At 37.9% G+C, this 20,177-nt stretch overlaps 3 protein-coding genes across 3 annotated transcripts; 2 read left to right on the top strand and 1 right to left on the bottom strand.

Annotated features, from left to right (window-relative positions):
• Positions 1-1,320: 1,320 nt before the first annotated feature.
• Positions 1,321-3,576, top strand: LOC104108138 (pentatricopeptide repeat-containing protein At3g14330). The gene has a single exon (XM_009617126.4). It carries the CDS (start codon positions 1,384-1,386, stop codon positions 3,322-3,324), a length of 1,941 nt encoding a protein of 646 aa, XP_009615421.1. The 5' UTR covers positions 1,321-1,383; the 3' UTR covers positions 3,325-3,576.
• A 1,467-nt stretch (positions 3,577-5,043) lies between these two features.
• LOC104108132 (cold-responsive protein kinase 1-like) lies at positions 5,044-8,927 on the bottom strand. The gene is made up of 8 exons (XM_009617118.4): positions 8,411-8,927; positions 7,097-7,494; positions 6,872-6,997; positions 6,635-6,762; positions 6,303-6,513; positions 5,972-6,203; positions 5,736-5,886; positions 5,044-5,629 (listed from the first exon to the last, which is right to left on the bottom strand). The coding sequence occupies exons 1-8, from the start codon at positions 8,779-8,781 to the stop codon at positions 5,315-5,317; spliced, it is 1,932 nt and encodes a 643-aa protein (XP_009615413.1). The 5' UTR covers positions 8,782-8,927; the 3' UTR covers positions 5,044-5,314.
• A 10,106-nt stretch (positions 8,928-19,033) lies between these two features.
• On the top strand, positions 19,034-19,603 carry LOC138893209 (KNR4/SMI1 homolog). Its single transcript, XM_070176984.1, has one exon. It carries the CDS (start codon positions 19,034-19,036, stop codon positions 19,601-19,603), a length of 570 nt encoding a protein of 189 aa, XP_070033085.1.
• Positions 19,604-20,177: the final 574 nt, after the last annotated feature.

Genomic DNA, 20,177 nt, shown 5'->3' on the forward strand with positions numbered 1-20,177 from the left:
GTTATAGAGATCATCAGAATACGTGTGTGTCTCTTTCTATCTTTTTTTCTTCAGGAAACGAGTTTTAGCTAACCCCTCACCATTTTACTCTGCACATTTTAGCTTATCCCTCACCATGTATATTCTATACTAAAGGCGTTTTGTGGTCCCATAAGCCGGGAGTGCTTGTGGGGTGTGTGCCACGACGAAACAAGGAATAAAAGACCTCTTTGCGTTGAACGCCTTTTATTCTCCCCATAATGATGACTCTATTGTCTTGGGAGCGTTGAAACTTGCTTCTTCGGAAGACTTTTCTTGGTCATCAATACGACTTGTTCTTAGTAAAATCGATCTTATTCTTTGAACAATCAAAATTTTGTACTTCTGTCGAATCCTCCCTATCTTCTGATCGAGCTTGTGCAGGTAGATATTACCTGGTAGGGTCGATAGTCATACACTGTGTGGGACGGAGTAGGAACCCTTCTCACCTCCTACAAGTCGTCCGGCGAAAAAACTTTTGAAATGGACCAGTATAATTATTGAGGATTAATACAATCGACTTCAACTTATTTAAAATCAATTATCTATTGTTCCATTTTCTAGAGTTGGAGGGGGGCACTCCTCAGCATAACAAAGTTACCTATGAAACTAAATCGTATGACCTTGTAGATCCCCCATATACCTTCTTGCAATGGTTTTATGCAATAAAATCATGTTACTTTGTCCAACAAACAGTTTTACTACACTTTTTCTTCCTGAAATCCATTCCAAATCTGCTCTATTTCCTTCTAAAAAAGCTAATAAATTATGCAAAATTTCTTGAACAATTCAAAAACATTAATTTTCTGATGATGGGTTGCCAAGAATTGTGAAAAATATCTTCTGCCAAAAATATAAAAATAATACTATTCATCTATGGATCCCAAGGAGTTTTGGAGTAACGGTAAAATTATCTCTGCGTGACCTATAGGTCACGGGTTTGAGTATGCTACTGATACTTGCATTAGGTAGGCTTGAGGTGCGACTCTGAATCCTGTGTAAACGCGAATACTTCGTGCACTGGCCTGCCCTACCCTGACCTACGGACCCTAAGTTTTTACCATGTATAAATATCCAAATTCTTAACAACTTGCAATCAGCATTTACATATTATTGCCCATATTTAATACATAAGAAATGCCAAAACACTATCTTCATATCTTATCTTATATCTTATACAGTTACCCTATATCTCTAACTTTTACCAAACTAACTACTAAAAATTTGATATTTCCAAAATAAGACATTTCCAGAGCAAATATTTCTTCCCTATAAAAAAGCCTCTGTTTATTATTTAAAGAAAAAGAGCCCAAAATTTTATCAGCCAAACCATAGTGTAAACGAACTCTTCACAAGACACCAGAAATGGCGATTCCCGCCATTTCTCTACCAACTGTCACAACCACCATAACTGCCACTTCAAGCTTCAACAAGCTTAACAAAACTCCTTCAAAACCTTTCAACGCAACTCTCAAATCTCTCACTAAATCCGGAAAACTAAACGATGCTCTTCTCCTATTAGAATCCCCAAAAAATTCTCAATCTGAAAACAAAGAATCTTATTTAAATCTCCTCCATGCATGCATTTCACAAAAATCATTGGAACATGGTCACAGGCTATATCTTCACCTTCTTTTAAATCCAAACAGAAGTAAATTTCTCAATGACCCTTTAATTTTATCTAAGTTAATTACCCTTTTCTCTGTTTGTGATCAGCTAGATGAGGCTCGTCGTGTTTTCGAGCACCACGGGCTTGAAAACGAAGAGCAACCCGAATCAGTTTGGGTTGCAATGGCAATTGGGTATTCTAAAAAAGGGTTTTTTAGGGAAGCATTATTGATTTATTGTCAAATGTTGTTTAAGTCCATTGAACCGGGGAATTTTGCTTTTTCTATGGCTGTGAAAGCTTGTTCGGGACTTTCAGATTTGAGGGTCGGTAGAGGTGTTCATGCACAGATTGTTAAGGGTAATAAAGAACCTGATCAAGTTGTGTACAATGCTATTTTGGGAATGTACAGTGAGTGTGGGTGTTTTGAAGATGTGTTGAAGGTGTTTGAGGAAATGCCTGAGAGAAATGTTGTAAGTTGGAATTCGTTGATCGCGGGGTTTGTTAAGAAAGGACAGGTTTTTGAGGCATTTGAGACTTTTAGGAGAATGCAAGGAGATGGAGTAGGATATAGTTGGGTAACTTTTACTACAATTTTAGCTGTCTGTTCTCAGGTTTCTTACCTTTATTATGGGAGAGAGCTACATTCTCAAATTGTTAAATCAACTAAAGTTCCTGATCTTGTTTTATTAAACTCGCTTTTGGATATGTATGCGAAATGTGGAGCTATGGAGTATTGCAGAAGAGTGTTTGAGAAAATGACGTACAAGGACATAACATCGTGGAATACTGTTATCAATGGGTATGCAATCAATGGTTTAATGGAAGAAGCAATGAAGTTGTTTCATGATATGGTCGGTAGTGGAGTTAGGCCGGATGGGGTGACATTTATCACCTTGTTGTCTGGCTGTAGCCATGCTGGGTTGGCGGACTTAGGCGAGGAATTGTTTGAAAGCATGAGTGGAGATTTTGGAATTCTTCCGTCCTCAGAGCATTATTCTTGTCTTGTGGATTTATTAGGTAGAGCTGGGAAAATTAAAGAGGCACTGCAAGTAGTGGAGAAAATGCCCGTCAAGCCTAGTGGAAGCATTTGGGGCTCACTGCTCAATTCATGCAGACTTCACGGAAATGTCTCTCTTGCAGAACTTGTGGCAGAGCAGCTATTTGAGATGGAACCTAACAACTGTGGAAATTACGTGATACTATCAAACATTTATGCAAATGCAGGAATGTGGGAGGGAGTTAAAAAAGTGAGGGAGATGATGGAGAATAAGGGAATCAAAAAGGAAGCCGGATGCAGCTGGATACAGGTTAGAAATAGAGTACACACATTTATGGCTGGTGGCGGTTTTGAATTTCGTAATTCAGATGAATACAAGGAAGTTTGGGATGAATTATCAGAAGCTATTGATAAAATGGGGTATAAACCTGATACAAGAGTTGTGCTTCATGATGTAAACGAGGAAACAAAAGCAGAATGGATATGTGGGCATAGTGAACGGCTTGCTACAGTATTTGGTCTGATTCATACTGTTTCTGGTATTCCAATTAGGGTGACAAAAAATCTTCGAATTTGTGCGGATTGTCACTCTTGGATGAAGTTTGTGTCAGAAATAACGAGAAGAAAGATTATAGTGAGAGATACAAATCGGTTCCACCATTTTGATAAAGGGATATGCTCTTGCAATGATTACTGGTGATTCTCGTAGTTGTTAGTTTGTAAGTACTCCCATTAAGATCGTTTTCTGAGATGTATACTGAACCAGGAAAATATTGGTTGAGCACGTGCTCGATCATTCTTACAAAACACATTCTTGTCTTTTGTATGAAGATTGACTGTCTTGCTGAAAAGATGTAACTGTATGTTTTCCTTTACACTAGTTGAAAGAATGTTGTGAACCCAGAATGTAGCTCTATATGGAAGAAATACACAATCCACATTACCTGCCGCAGTGCCGCTGGGTAACAGCAGTGTGATCACCTCATCTAAAAGATTTTAGAGAGGGTACATTTTTATTTACTTAATTGTGTCTTCAAGGTGGGTTGCTCTGATGGTAAGCGCCCTCCACTTCCAACCAAGAGGTTGTGAGTTCGAGTCACCCCAAGAGCAAGGTGGGAGTTCTTGGAGGGAAGGATGCCGAGGGTCTATTGGAAACAGCCTCTCTACCCCAGGGTAGGGGTAAGGTCTGCGTACACACTACCCTCCCCAGACCCCACTAGTGGGATTATACTGGATTGTTGTTGTTGTCTTCAATACGCCCCCTCATGTGCTGGGCTTATTCTATATATGGGTCCAACATGTGAAATTCTTTTTGATAATGGGCGGCGGGTCCTCTATTATTACATTTAATTGTGTGGCAATCTCGTTAAAAAGCTTACGTTGTTGGAGACGATAAATCTTTACTTATTTAATTATGTTTTCAACAAATAGTTCTTTTTTATTCTCCTCTTTGAGCCACAATAACTTGAGGAAATACCAAAATTCTTCAAAATAGGTAAGGAATAAATCAAATAGACTGTATACTCCAAGATGATTTCATGAGATAAAAAAATAGCGTCACCTGTCCTTTCTGTAAGTCTGCTTGGCTTAACTTTCAGCGTGGTCTTTCTGCTTCATTTCAGATGCTTTTCCAATATGTACATGAAGAATTAATTTTATTTTTCTACCAACTAATAAACATCATCAGATTGTCTACTCCAGACCAGGATAGAAAATTACTTGGTGAAGCCACTTGGTTAGTAGGAGTTATGTGCAATGGCTGATCACAAACCTCTTGATGGAAAGAACAACTTTTATGTTTCCATTTCTGACTTGAACTGAAAAATAGACAGCCAGCTAGCTGGTATAAAAGAACGAGGGAAGAAAAGGACATCTCGAGAGTTATCACACATAAATCCCAGTAAAACGAAAGGAATGCAAAGGAGAACCAACTCGGAGTTATTAGCATCTCTCGTATCAGTTCGCGATGGTGATTTTCCCTTGCAAAAATGTCCTTCCCCTTATACGGTTTGTTCAGAGAGATAAGATTGAATATCTAGCACCCTGCACCTCCTTTGCATCTAGACTCTTAGAAGGTTCTGTTACCTTTGACGTTGCTAAGGACTTGTGGGGACTGCTTTGGAGCGAGCAGCCTCTAGATGTCCCAAAACAATTGTAAGGGGTTGAAGTCTCATGGGCTAACTCTGTGATAAGTAAGACATTTGCCCCATACATACTTTACGCCTTGAACTTACCTTGTTTATTTTGTTATACAAAAGTCCAGGTTTGAGCACAACTATAGATCGTGCTGCTTAGATTTAACATAATTATTTTTATTATTTATTATAGTATATGATGATATCAACAGCAGTAACTCAGAGTGGAAAATTGTCATATGACTTTGAAATTTGAGTACGCAGAAGTTTTACAAAATTGCATGTTCTACATGAAGAACTGAGGTTGATTTTATTAGGAATGGAGTTGAGATCAAGCTCATCATTTAATAAGACACTACAGCAGCCAAGTCTGCAATTTTCTCATTGCTTTTGCAGCGATGATGGAGTTCTAGTTTGCATAGTCAGTCATGGATATGAACCATGAAAATTAAGACTTGTATAACTTAAAGAGTGGTCATTTTGTACTGTAGCAATGTTTTTTCAGATGCTGTGGTGCCAGCATAATTTTCAGGTCTAAAGTATACTCTTATGTAGCTAGCGGCCAGTGAAATCAGAAAAAGTATTGGTTGCGTTAGAAGCTGATGATCCAGTAGTCATGGATGAGTCCGCTGGTGTACTCTTATCCATGCTAATGATAGTAGGCCTGCTAGGAGTTCTCGCATCTGTGCTACGATCACTTAGTAGCATTACGACAACTTCAGACATGGTTGGCCTAAGATTTACTGGTGATTGTGTACACATTAAGGCAATCTCTATGATTTTCTTCACTTCTTGTTCGTTGTATTCATTGGGGTCTAAAGTCTCATCCACCAGTTTTTCAGGCATGCCAGTTTCATGAAGTTTCCACGCCTATTTTCACCATAGCATGGGTACATTTAGAATGGGACAGAGAAGTTGGAAGAGAATACTTAGTAAAATATGAAAGGAAAAGTGGAATTTGAAAATGAAAACCGACCTTTTCAAGGAGATATTCAGTGACAGGCTCAATCTGTATATCATTGCTCCTCCGGCCACTGATTATTTCAAGAACGACAACCCCAAAGCTATAGACGTCGACTTTCTCTGTTAGATGTCCATGAATTGCATATTCTGGTGCAGTATATCCCCTGTTTCAATTAGAGCTCATTGAGCTGTTCTCATAATGCTTTTAGTGATATCAGGTAAGAAACTCAAGCAGTCATATTGACTTACAAAGTACCAGCAAACTTAGTGCTGACATGACTCTGATCCTCAGGTAAAAGTCTTACAAGCCCAAAATCAGCAATTTTTGGCTGAAATTCATTGTCTAGTAGAATATTGCTGGATTTTATATCTCTATGGATGATGCAGACGTGGAATTGCTCGTGCAGGTAAGCAAGGCCACGAGCTGTGCCAAAGATTATATCAAATCGTTGCTTCCAGTTGAGCATCCCTCGTTTGTCGCCTGCAAAACATTGACAGGTAAGATTATTTTAAATTTTCTTGAACATAATGATTTGACTTGGACAATAATAGCAAGCTGGATAAACAAAAAAAAATCAACCATATAAGTATCTCTCGAGACTGCCATTTGCCATGTATTCGTAAACAAGTAGTAGGTCTGCTCCTTTGTTAGAACATCCCAAGAGACGGATGAGATTGCGATGATGGACATTACTGATAAGCCGAACTTCAGTCTCAAAATCTGCCTTTGCTCTGCTTGAAAAAATTGCTAGTTTTTTAACAGCAACTACATGTCCATTTTTCAAAGTGCCCTGTTCAATAACATTAGAATCATCATTTTAATTAAATTAAGTGGATAAATGAATAGAAGTCAGTTCAAGAGTATCTAGTCAATTTGATTGAGATAAGGATCTTCAACTGTTTCAGTGTTACCTTGTATACATCACCAAAACCACCTTCACCGAGTTTATTACTTTCATTGAAATCTTGGGTAGCAATTTTTAGGTCCTTGAATCTATAGCTCACTGGACCTCTCAGCTCCGTTGCTCCCAGTATATTACCTGAACAGTAGATACTATATCATATATTACATAAATAAACGAAAAGACAAACGAAAAGAGCTACTATATCACTTACTACTTAATTGAGAAAATGATCATCAAATATTACCTCTTTCAGTTGCCTTTGGTTTTCTTGATAGTCGATACCATAGGAGCACAGCCAATACGATCAAAAGAAGTCCTACACCTCCAACAACACCCCCAATAATGGCAGCTTTCTTCTTGTTTGAACTTCCTGCATAAAGCACCACCACCAATTATAAATTCGTCTCATAATATATTAACTTACTGGTAAGACTTAAGAGTTGAGGAAAAAGAGAGCTTCATTTCCTACCTCCTCCGCCAAGGAATGGTGTGATATCTGTTGTTTTATTATCAGCGAAAAAGGCTCTATCCGAGTACCTCATAAAACAGGCTGCATCTACAGCTCTTCCTTCTGCATATTTAGGCAAGCAGCCTTCTATGTTTTTATATGCCACTGTCAAGCAATCTTCGCAGCCACTTTTAGTGATGGTTTCAGCACACTGTGCTACTCCATACAGAGTAACACCAGCGACTTCCCTCTTCGTGGCTGCATAGAAGCCACTACTTCTTGGAGTTGCCATGCTAAGATCATTCAAGAGTTGTTGTGCCACAGGATTTAAAGCATTTGGCTGAGAAGCTGTTCGATTCCCACAAATTGCTGCATTTCCTGGAAGTGTAGTGTCTTGGTAGAAGTTGTTGCTCTCGTACCTTTGGAAAGTAGAGCAATGAGTTCATGTAAGTTATTGGAAGGATTTTACTCTCCCTTTTTATCTTTACATTAAATACAAGCAGCCATTTTGATGAGTATGATTTAATAATTGGAAATTAGACTGTCAAAAGTGTTAGTGTTTTCTGCCTGAGAAAATAGACTGCCTCAGAAAGTGGTCTTCACATTACAGACTAAAGGGTATGGAAAAGTTCGACTTTCTACAGTTTTGAGTTTAAGTGACGATTTTATCCGAATTGAAGAAAACCACAAGAAGATACATGATCTCATCTATGTTGCGCGGACTTTCCATATTGCTGCCGCACGCCGCACCCGTGTCGGATCCTCCAAAAATACACTACTTTTGGAGGATCCGACACGCACCCGGCGACATTTTTGGAGAGTCCGAGCAACATAAGATCTCATACCAAACAACTGAGAGACTGTTTATAGGCTAGTATTAGGGATTGTATGCAGTCAAACAGTAATATAAATATTGTTGTTACCAATAATCTTGACTCTTGAATGTTAGCAAACAACATCATATAATTTATCATAATCGAGGGCTGCTGCATATCATTTAATATATTTGTTTTAGTTTCTTTCTTGAAGGGAGCCTTGGCATAACTGGTAAAGTTTCTGCCAGTAACCAGGATTTCACGGGTTCGAGCCGTGGAAACAGTCTTTTGCAGAAATGCAGGGTAACGCTTCGTACAATAGACTCTTGTGGTCCGACACTTCTCCGGACCCGCGCATAGCGGGAGCTTAATGGCTGCCTTTTTTTTAATGGTTTCTTTCTTAATGGAAATTTTGAAGAAGAGGCCAAAATCTTGAAAAATTGATGTGAAAATACAAAGAGCAATTCCATAGATATTTCTTAATATAGTCGACTCCAACTAGTTTCAAGGCGTAACTCACCTGAGGAAGCAACCATCATAGGTAACACGAGCACCATTAGCACCAGAGCAAGTTCTGATGAGAGTAACAGCAGCATCATAACAGGAAACACAATCAGCTTTTGACAAATAGTTTCTGCATTCAACCATAGCATATATGGCCTGTTGTGTCGTGGCGAATCGCTTATCTTGATTAGACAACTGGTTCCTTAAATCATCAAAACTTGCATTAAGTCTTCTGAAAAAATCAGGTAAATTTGTTGCATTGTATTGACTACATCCTTTGCCTAACAGGTTGGTTTGTGGCTCGGAAAAAGCCGGCTTCTGGATCGATAAACAACCGATAAACGCCACTGTGAACCACCAGCTCCACCACCAGACATAGCTAGCCATGTCTTAGAATTTGGTCCACAGAATAATTTCAGGTAAGAATGCTATGGAAAGGACAGGATGTTTGAAGATGAAAGATATTCTTTTATATACACACAGCAGAAAATAGTCAACTATATGTATTATGACAACATTAATGTATGTTCAAAGTTGGATTATCTGCTGGAAATAGAGCTAAAAGATTAGAGTATTATCTGTCGTTCTCCTTCTGTTTTTTCTTATGGATTGATAAGAGTTTTTAACGCAAATGGTCCCTGAAATTTGAGGGTAAATCTATTTTAGTCTCTATTATATTACTTGAGCATATATGTGTCACGACCCGAAATTCAGACCTTCGGACCGTGATGACGCCTAACATTTCACTTGCTAGGCAAGCCAACGTTAGAATAATATTAACCATTTTTAAAACAATTTTAAATTTATTAATAACAAGGAAACAAATGCGAAAGCAAAGTTTGAAATATAGTGAAATAATCCATCAAAACAACGGTGACTAAATACCATCCCAGAATTGGTGTCACAAGTGCACGAGCTTCTAGAATAAATACAAATAGAAGTCTGAATAAAATAAAGTTGTCTGGAAACAAACACACAGCTAAAGTAAAGTAGACGGGGACTTTAGAACTGCGAACGTCGTGCAGTTATACCTCAAGTCTCCTCTGAATAGCTGAAATCCGAGCAAGTCTACGGCACGCCGCTGGGACCAACTCCAAAATCTGCACAAGAAGTGCATAGTGTAGTATTAGTACAACCGACCCCATGTACTGGTAAGTGCTGAGCCTAACCTCGACGAAGTAGTGACGAGGCTAAGGCGGGTCACTTACATTACCTATACGCAATATTAGAAACAACAACAATAATAGAAATAAATCAAGTAACTCATTTATAATAATCGAAGTCAACTCAGCAGTCATAACCAATTATCATTTCCATAAATTCAGTTGCAGCGTACAACCCGCTCTCACAATATATTCACATTCAATTCTGTTGCAGCGTGCAACCCGCTCTCACAATATATTCACATTCGGTTCTGTTGCGGCGTGCAACCCCGCTCCTCCAAAATATTCATTTTAATAAGTCTGTTGCGGCGTGCAACCCGATCCTCCAATATATTCATTATAATTAATTCTGTTGTGGCGTGCAACCCACTCCTCCAACATATTCATTTACCAATTCTTATAGAAGAAATTTCCCAAATAATTACAACAATTGATATAAAATTATAAGACAACAAGCATATAATAATTATGATTTAATTATGAAACAAACAATGTCAAATAACAAATTATTATGGAAATCAGGGAGAAAATAGGCAGTTTAATATTTAATATGTTAAATGTCAAATAACAATTAAAACACATAATTCAAATAGCATGTAATAATTAATGCAGGAATTCAAGAATTAATATTTGACAAAGAATAGGAGAGAAACAATTATTATAATAATTAATTTATGATTTAAAATAATTAATAATTTTTTTTCAAGTAAGTAGGCAAACAATTAATTTGACGACGTATAGACACTCGTCACCTTGCCTATACATCGTTCACATGCAATTCACATAACAAATAATTTAAGGGTTCTATTCCCTCAAGTCAAGGTTAACCACGACACTTACCTCGCTTTGCAAATTTCAATCAATTATTCAACCACAACTTTTCCTTTTAAATTTGCCTCTGAAAGTTTCAAATCTATTCACAAACAATTCGATATATTCAATACGAATCATAGGAATTAATTCCATATGAATTTACAAATTTTCCGAATAAAAATCCGAAATTCATTAAAATATTCGGCAGTGGGACCCACGTCTCAAATCCCGAAAAAACTTGCGAAATACGATCACCCGTTCCGATACGAGTTCAACCATATGAAATTTGTCCAATTCCGATATCAAATGGACCTTCAAATCTTAATTTTTCGCTTTTGGAAAGGTTTACAAAAATTCCAATTTCTTCCATCTAAATCCGAAATAAATGATGAATATAGACTTAGATTTATGAAATACAATCACTATATGATTGAAGAACACTTATCCAGTTCGAAATCGTGAAAAACTCCTTTGAAATCGCCCCTAAGCCGAGTTATAATTGAGGGTTTGTGAAAAATGGGAAAAATTCCATTTTTGGTTCTCTTTTAAGTCATAGGGGTCAGGCCGTCTTCGCGTTCGCGAAGGGCCTGTCGCGAACGCGACGAGTAGCAGCCCGTGGCTTTCGCGTTCGCGAGTCCTCTTTCAAGTTCACGAAGGTTCCCCCCTGGCCTTCGCGTTCGCGAGGCATAGCTCGCGTTCGCGCTGAAGGAATGATCAACCCTCCCCCAGGTGTGCCTAACACTACACGTTCGCGAGGAGTTGGTCGCGTTCGCGATCGCGAAGGGTAATGCCCCCATCGCTTCGCGTTCGCGAAGAAGAAAACTCCAGCTGCCCAGTTTACTCTTCGCGTTCGCGAGAGTACCTTCGCGAACGCGAAGAAGGACATGCCAGAACACCTGCTGCAGCAAAATACCAGATTTTCAAAGTCCAAAATATCCCGTAGCTTATCCGAAACTCACCCGAGCCCTCGGGGCTCCAAACCAAGCATGCACACAAGTCCTAAAACATCATACGAACTTGCTCGCGTGATCAAATCGCCAAAATAACACCTGGAACTACGAATCGGACATCAAATCAAAGGAAGTTTTCAAGAAAACTTTAAAACTTATATTTTTACAACCGGACGTCCGAATCACGTCAATTCAACTCCGATTCTTACCAAATTCGGCAGACAACTCATAAATATTATAGTGGACCTATACTGGGCTCCGGAACCAAAATACGGACCCGAGGTCAATAAATCCAACATCAGTAATTTCTTAGAAATCATTAAGCTTTCAAGCTTTTAATGTTTCATCAAAATTTCATATCTCGGGCTAGGGACCTCGGAATTCGATTCCGGGCATACGCCCAAGTCCCAAATCACGATACGGACCTATCGGAATTATCAAAATACTGATCCGGGTCTGTTTGCTCAAAATATTGACCAAAGTCAACTTAGTTGAATTTTAAAGCTCTATTTCACATTTTAATTATTTTTCGCATGAAAACTTTCCGAAAAATTTACGGACTGCACACGCAAGTCGAGAAATGATAAATGGTGCTTTTCGAGGTCTTAAAACATAAAATTACTTATTAAATTTAAAGATGATATTTTGGGTTATCACAATATGGTTCTTTATGTTTGTAAAAAGTCAAGCACGTTTAATCTAACTGAATATATCCAAATGGGACATTAAAGCTAATGAATATATCTTGTGCTTTTCACGTGACGAGAGTAAAAAATAATCCCAACGGATTCTCTTCCTCAATTTTATTTTTTCCTTCAATTCTACATTGATCACACAAAAATTGAATAGAAAAAGTGTATCAGTAATGAAAGTAAAACTGTGATGGGAAAAAATTGAACTTGGGCCAGTAGATCCCAATCACGATCGTTATATAACTTGGGAACTTCAAAAGTATATAACATTTAATTAGTTTTAAAGATCATTTTTAGGAGTTTCATGAGTTGGATCAGAAGTGCTCAACCTCTGTAAACTTAAAGGATCATATGCACTCAAAATACTATAATATGGACTAATATAGACTTATCCCAAACTTAAGGCATCATTTAGGGAAACAAGAGAAAAGAAAAAGAGCCCATTGATTCAATGAATGATGGAAAACCACTCATTGCATCAAAATTCATTTCTATATAATATAGTAATATACTAATATAGTATGATATGAATAAATGTACAGTCTGTTGGATTTCATGGAAAGTTGACCTCATACTTTGGATGCTTTTGGCAATCTACAATAATTTTTTGGTGTAAAAAGAAGGAAAAAACTGCCAATAATAGAACAAGCAATAGTCTAGAAGCTTACCTTCCCATATATAATTCAGGAGCTCGAGATTTATTTGATAAAAATCCTTCTTAAGTTTTGTTAATACACATAAAAGGTTTGAGCAAAAGTTATTTAATTCACTTAAACCTACATATTACACTATAGATCCGACCTTGACTAATTTTGAACTTGACTAGTGAGTTACAACCAAATTCTTTCTTTTTCTTCGAATCAATTTTCTTGTAAAACTTCAAAAAAAAATGTATTGATTACTCTATATGTGAGTATAACGAAGACCAATTATAATACTATCTTCGATCCTCTTTATTGGTCGTCTTAAGTTTTAGCATATTTATTAAAAAAATCATATAATTACATTAACCATAAGAGATTTTTGACTAAATTACATTATGTAATTGATGACTATATTTTTTTTGGAGCAGTAATAGTAATTGTTAGAATTGAAAAAAAAAAGTAGTGCCTTCTTAATTTTCTAATATGACAAATATTTTTGGCCAAATTTTGTAAGGACTGAAAGACTGAATAACATGGCCCGAAACGAAGTAAACTCACTTTGCTTAACACCTAGTATAATTTATATTTTTGTGATTTTTATCAATGAATGGAAAACAGGGAAGGAGGATTATTTATTTATTTATTTTGGCAATTTACTTTTACCAGAAAATTAGTGAAGAACGTCATAGTCATCACATGGCACGATGGCGACAGCAATACAACCAAATGCATTGAATTAGTTATAAGTTTAAATTAGTGACCTTAAAAAGATGACGACCAACTGATTCAATTTGATAAGGCACTAGCCGTCTATTTTTGTTGTTCAAATCTTGGATTACATGGGCGCGGACCCATATGGTGTCAAGTGATTCAGTTGAACCCGTTTCGTTGAGAAATTATATTGTGTATATTGGTAAATTATATTTGAAACAGCAAAAATATGTATAAAAATAAAAATTTGAACCCACTTGAAACCAAATGTGGAATATGTTGAGGTGGTAAAGAAGGTTCAAAATATAAGGAAGGTGTTGTGTTCGAATCCAGGCTTGTAAATTTTGTTTTGTAATCTTTAGCGTGTCAGAGTTATGCGCGTAGTCCCTTATGAATTTATTATTCTTACTTTTATATATTTTTTATTTCACTTTATTTTTTTATTGAAATCAATAAAAATTATTCTGAAGTTTTACCTACTTCAAAAATTAACCTATTTACTAAGTGAATTTTGATAAAACATGAAAGTACATTTGTTTAAATCATTTAAGAACAAAAAAAGTGTTCAAACCCTACTTGTCTTACCCGACACTACTTATATGAATAGCCACTCATCTTTTACTGAACCCGCTTGTATAAAATTCTGGATCCGTCACTGTAGACTACACGAAATATCATGAGGATAGGTTTCCTTCCATTATATCGTGTTTCATTAAAAGATAATTTGACATCGTGTTGTAAAGACTGATTAGTTCTTTTTATCGCTCATGATTTTCGAACATTATCTTTTACTATATTCTCAATCATGTACTATTACAATATGTCATCTACTTTTATACATAACCTAGAAGTTAAATTATTGTATAACTAGAACCTTAATATTATTCTCAGGCGGCTAAGGTTTTGTTCATTTGCCAATTTGTTTATTTTCAATTTAATAGCCGGCACAAATGTTTGGGCACTATTTAATTACATAACGTAGGTGCCACATACTAGCCTAATTTACATCGCAAAAATAGGTGTGATTTGTGAACATGTACATTCTTTTAGCACTACTAATTTTTTTTTTATTAGTAAAGTTATATTTTTTAATGCTTAATTAGCAATCCCAATTTATATAACGTTGTATCTATTGTAGGATATACTATATTTTTATAGAATTATACTTGTAAAGAATTTTTACAAGTTCCTCAAATAGAATCTATTTAACTAATTGAATTTAAGCTTGGATATTATAGTTTTGTTAGTATTCAAATCAATTTTTATTTTTAAAATATATGCGCAGTTAACTCAAAATGTATCCTCCCCTACTAGTACACTATGCTCTAAAATTCCTAATATTTTCCTTTTCTTCTTCCATTGTACTAATGTATAATATTCGACGTTTTTGCTAGCCTTGTACTATAGTTTCTCTTACTGTTTTGTTTTTAAATTCTTTTAATATTGTTCTTTTAGTAACATTTTTTTTTGTTGAAAGGCCTCACTCGCGGCATCAAAATATTTATATAATTCCGTTTAAATTCGAAATGAAAAAGTCAGAACTACCTGGGGTATACATGAATAAGTCTTGATCCAACTGTCACATTGTTTTTAATATTTTTACTATTATATTAAAGAGAGATAAATGGAAGGAGAACGAGCTAATTAATGAAGAAGAGAAAATCGAACACACCTATAATTATAATTTGATAGATTATTGTCGATATTTCTATGCAATAATGGTGAAGTTGATTATTATTTTATTAATGAGTCTTTTTTTAAAACATTCTATCTACGATTTCGTGTGCAATCTATTAAGTATCATCTTCTTTTTTACTATATTATTAAAATAAAACAAAGAAAAATGAACCACATAGGGGAGGGACTTTTTCTAGAAGGTCTTTGAATATGGAGGCGGCTGCTTTGGTCTCAATAGAATTTTTATTTTGAGGACTTCTTTGGTAAAACTTAGAATCCTCAACCCTAAACCCCGAAAACGTTTAATTGTAAATAATAATTTATGGGTAAAATTTAAAAATAGTCAGATTTATAACTATTAATTGAAAAATAACCACAGTTTCAAGTGTAATCGAAATTTAGCCATTTTTCATGTAAAGATAAAATTTGAACAAAGACACTGTTAAAAATTCGGAAATATTTCAGCATAATATACTGGAATTCTTTACATATTAGCTTCCAGCATAACATGTTGGATTTTCATCATAATATGCTGAAAGTTTATATGCAGGAGCTCCACAATCCCGCATATTATGTTGGAACTTTCTGTGTCCTGGAGTTCCAACATAATATGTTGGAAGTTTATATGCAGGAGAGCATATTATGCTGGAACTTTCCGTGTTTCAGCAAAACAATGGCTATTTTTCAATAACTTCACAAACTCGGGCTTTTTTTCGACTATCAATTCGTAAAATGGCTATCCCGTGTTATTTTGACGATATTTTTTATCAGGTAGCCTATCAGTCGTAAATAAATAGGGAATTCTTGTTCTTAATGTATGTCTTATTCAAATTGGACAAAGAGCTAGGTCATTGTTTACCCGAAAAACGGATGAGTTGAATTTGTACGTCGTTCTAAGGGTATGTGGTATAACTTGATACAAATCATAAGAGTAAATAGAAATATCGAATATTGACTATAAAGAAAAGGTACAAACCGAGTTGAAAGGAAGATGATTTATAAACAAGCAAAATGGAATTATGTATGAAGACCAAAAGGATAATCTCTTAATATGGGAATGTATCAATAATATTTGAGTTACAGTGTATTCATGACTTGATCCCCGCATACAGGAGCAATAGTCATCCCTCTTATAGCGGAGGGATCCTACTTTGGATATAATAAAAAATATATAGTGGGGAACCCATGATAAATCAGTTTTTCCTAATTTCCGCCGAGATTCCCTTTCTTAGTGCGACTGTAACGACTCTTGTCTCTTGGCTCGATCTTAATCGGACTTGGTATCGGTCGGTTTTCAGGCTTAGAGCTTGATGTGGGCTCGAGCTCGATATTAACTCAGGGTCTGGTATTGACTCGGGCTCGGTATTGGTTGGCCTTTGGCTATTAAGCTCGATTCCATCGCTTCTCATCATAGTTCGATTTGGATTCGAGCTCGATAATGACTTCGAACTCGATAATGACATCGAGCTCGGTATTTGATCTGTCCCTGAAACTCGGAGCTCATTTGTGCCTTCTTCGGATCATCTTGATATTATGAAGACTCTCTTCGGTCCATTATGTTCTCATCTCGACCAGTCGTACGAAGGCCAAAATCGGTTTTGACTGTATACAGATAGTCTCCTCGTTTCTCAGAAATAATGTGGCGAGAAATGACATGATTTTTCAACGGCTCTATTAGATGTACACTGACGTTTGCACCGAGCCCGACCATGACGTACGTGATAGCTGTCCCGTCGGTTCAGTTTACAAAGGCATTTAATGCGTGTTAGACGATGGTCGGCCATTGCTGATATTGAACCGCCATTGCTCAATCTATAAATAGCCCCTTTTTACCATTTATCACTTTTACATCTTCAACCTCCAAATTTTCCAAGTTCTTTTTCGCACCTTCTGAGTTCTTCATCTGTAAACTTGTGATTTTCACTGTAAAATCCCTCTTTTAGAACACCAAATCTTGTCACCTCCCTCTATCTTCAATCTTCAGATCCTAATGGTGAAAACATCAAAAACAGTTCCTCAGAAAGAAAAAGCTTCTTCTTCGCGGCCCGCCGGCGACAAAACACTGATGGAGTTACGACATGAGGAGTGTGTTCCCGGGGGGGTGTGTTCTTACCTCCAAGTTTAAGATCGACAAAGCTTTGCCGGTCCCCGGTTGATGCTAGCCGGTATCGAGGTATATGTGCTCGATAACCGAGAGCCATCTTAAACAGTTAAGGAAAGATTGCAATTGGGAGGACATAGAAGTGATAATCCCGGTTCCCGAAGAATATATTACTACTCATGTGAAAGAGTTTCTAAGTGTGTACACTTACCCTTTCACGTTGGGCCCCCTCGACCCTGTTGTCATCGAATTTTGCTGCCAGTACCACTTAACTCTAGGCCAAATCCACCTGTCTTTTTGGCGGATCGTTATTCTGATCCATTTCTTTGTGAACAAAGTCGAGGGGATGCCTTTAACCCTCGACCACCTCATTAGATTGTACAGTCCCCGCCTCTATCGAGGTGGTTTAATAAAACTCCAATGCCGGGCTACCAAAATGATGTTCTCGAGCATAGATGAGGAGAAAGACCGGGGCTGGATGGGCAAGTTCGTTCGAGTGAAGACTTTGGACCTAATCCAGATCGAGAAGATGTCATTTCCCTAAGAATGAAACATGAAGCGTAAGTATCATTTTGCTGTTAGCTCTTATTGTCTTGTTCCTTCATTTCTTTCTCACCGATATCTTTTTTGTGATGCAGCCTTTGCTTGGATGCCCGGTGTAGTTCTTGGCCTTAAGAGCTGGGTACGGGACCTGGCTTCGACCTCAACATATGCCGAGCGCTCGTGTAGCGATTTATCGAAGGGCCGATAGCAGGCCAAAAACCACGGTAAGCCTCTTTCCCATATCTTTGATGGTTCGAACAAAATTTTTCTTATACTTATAATAAATCTTTTTGCATGTAGGCTTGGGCAAAGATGCGGTTATGAGGCCCCCGTGTGGAGAGGAAAAGACTTTGGCCCCGGTTCCAAAACCAGCGAAGGACAACAAAAGAAAAAAGGGCCTCTACCTCCGAGATCCAATACTTAAGACGAAGACGACTCGTAAGCAGAGGAAAAATATCATCCCTCTGCCCGAAGAATCAGTTCAACGCCTAAGGGATGAAGACGAAGAAGAAGATGATTACTCCGGGCTGATGTCTCGAGTAAAAATAAGCGCCGAGGCTCCAAAGGCTACTGAATCGATGATGGACGCAAAGATTCAATTTTGTGATGAGGGAGTCTCGACAAGAGAACTAGTCGAAGTCCCCGAGTCATCGAGGATCGAGGCTACCTCTCACCATAATGAGCCAATGGTGGGTACAGCTGTGGGGGCTGGTCTCGAGGCCCCTTAAGATGGAGAGAACACCCCGAGTGATTCACTTGGGGCAATAGAAATTAGAGGTTCCCCTCTACTCCCCTCATTTTCGAGGAAATGATTCGAGAGGCTCGGGCCTTGAAGACCATTTCTGTAGAAGGAGGCCACGGAAGGGAGGATCCCTTTCGTGATTATTTCACTGGGGTCGAAGATGCTACCGGCCTGAGTGATTTAGAAGTCTCGAGGAAGGACTCGGGTGAGGCATTAGGCCTTTTTATTGAAGTGCAACGTGCTCTGAATCGGGTAAGCCTTAACTTTCTAGGTTAGTATTATCTCTCTGTTTGTTTTCCTCTTCTAACTTCTTTTCTTTCTGTGTAGGCCTTAGCGCTTTATCGGGAAGCATGTTATCGATCCCGAGCTAAGCTTAGTCGGTACGAGGCCGACCTCCGAAGGCTCACGGAAGAGAGAAATGCCCTCAGACTTCATTGTGAGCAAAAAGAAGAGGAGATCAAGGACCTCCGAGCCGAGTTAACCAAGGCTCACCAAGATCAGACCGATCTGATCGACCATGTAATGACAATCTTAAAAACTTATGTACTCGATTCAGGATTGGAGGCTAATATTTTGGTCTCACAGCTGTAGCAGAAGCTCGAGATGATCAGGCAGCTTCGTGAGGAGGTTGATATAATGAAGGCGGAGACCTTGGGGTGGAAAGAAGGTATGGATCGCCTTGCTGTAGAGAAAGAGGCTGTTCGAGCCCAATTATCATCGGCCGAAAGTCAACTTCAAGGCATGAAGGAGAGGAGCTCGGTTCAAGCAAGAAAAATAGAGGAGCTTGAAGCTCGGTTGACTTTCGAACTTGCCAAGGCCAAATCTGAAGCTGAAAAAGCAAAGGCCGAGGCGGATGCATTCGTGGTTGTCTATCGGGCTGATGCCGAAGCCGCTCAAGTACAAGCGAGAAAGGCAGCTAAGACCGCTCAAACTCGAGCATACTGGATTGATGAACTCTCCAAATGCCAATCTCGGAGGGAGACTCTCGAGGTAATCCATGCTCGAGGTTTCGATCTCGCCGAAGAAATAAAAAAGGCTAAAAAACTTGAAGCCGAAGCTAGAGACCTGGCTTCTGATGATGATGATGATGATGATGATAGCAAGAGCGGATCTGAGAGCAGGGAGGATCTCGATGGAGAAGAGGCTGCTCCCAGAGATAATCAGGAACCTTAGGGTTTTTTATTTTTGATCTTTTTTGTGTAGGGTCCTGATCGGATCTTGTAAATACTCACATATATGAAGATCTTTTCTTTTCCCGATTTGTCTTTGTTTCATATTCTACCTTATGAAAACTTTGTTTCGATCATGCCTTTAAGCCATTTGATCGAAGCCGGATCTCGAAGTCTTTATAACTGAGTGAATGATTGCTCGAACTTGAGGTAACGTAGCCCGTAGGATTTTAATAGTCGAGTGAGTGATTGCTCAAACTCAAAATAATATTAGACCTTAGGCTTAATGGTTGAGTGAGTGTTTGCTCGAACTCGAAGTATTGTAGCCTATAGGCTTAGTAGTCGAGTGAGTGATTGCTCGAGCTCGAAATGACATAGCCCTTAGGCTTTTAATAGTCGAGTAAGTGATTGCTCGAACTCGAAATAAGATTAGCCCTTAGGCTTAATGGTCGAGTGAGTGCTTGCTTGAACTCAAAGTTATGTAGCCCATAGGCTTAGTAGTCGAGTGAGTGATTGTTCGAACTCGAAGTAATGTAGCCCTTAGGCTTTATGGATCTTGATTTCTTTGGTATTTTAAT

This window comes from Nicotiana tomentosiformis, chromosome 5, assembly GCF_000390325.3.
Source record: "Nicotiana tomentosiformis chromosome 5, ASM39032v3, whole genome shotgun sequence".
Lineage (NCBI taxonomy): Eukaryota > Viridiplantae > Streptophyta > Magnoliopsida > Solanales > Solanaceae > Nicotiana > Nicotiana tomentosiformis.

Excerpts from the sequence above, each read along its gene's own strand:
- LOC104108132 (XM_009617118.4), bottom strand. The coding sequence starts at position 8,781 with ATGGCTAGCTATGTCTGGTGGTGGAGCTGGTGGTTCACAGTGGCGTTT. Across the intron at positions 7,495-8,410 it reads TATGATGGTTGCTTCCTCAG|GTACGAGAGCAACAACTTCT; the intron begins GTGAGTTACGCC and ends TACTTTCCAAAG. Across the intron at positions 5,630-5,735 it reads CTGAATATCTCCTTGAAAAG|GCGTGGAAACTTCATGAAAC; the intron begins GTCGGTTTTCAT and ends TGGTGAAAATAG.
- LOC138893209 (XM_070176984.1), top strand. The coding sequence starts at position 19,034 with ATGATCAGGCAGCTTCGTGAGGAGGTTGATATAATGAAGGCGGAGACC.
- LOC104108138 (XM_009617126.4), top strand. The coding sequence starts at position 1,384 with ATGGCGATTCCCGCCATTTCTCTACCAACTGTCACAACCACCATAACT.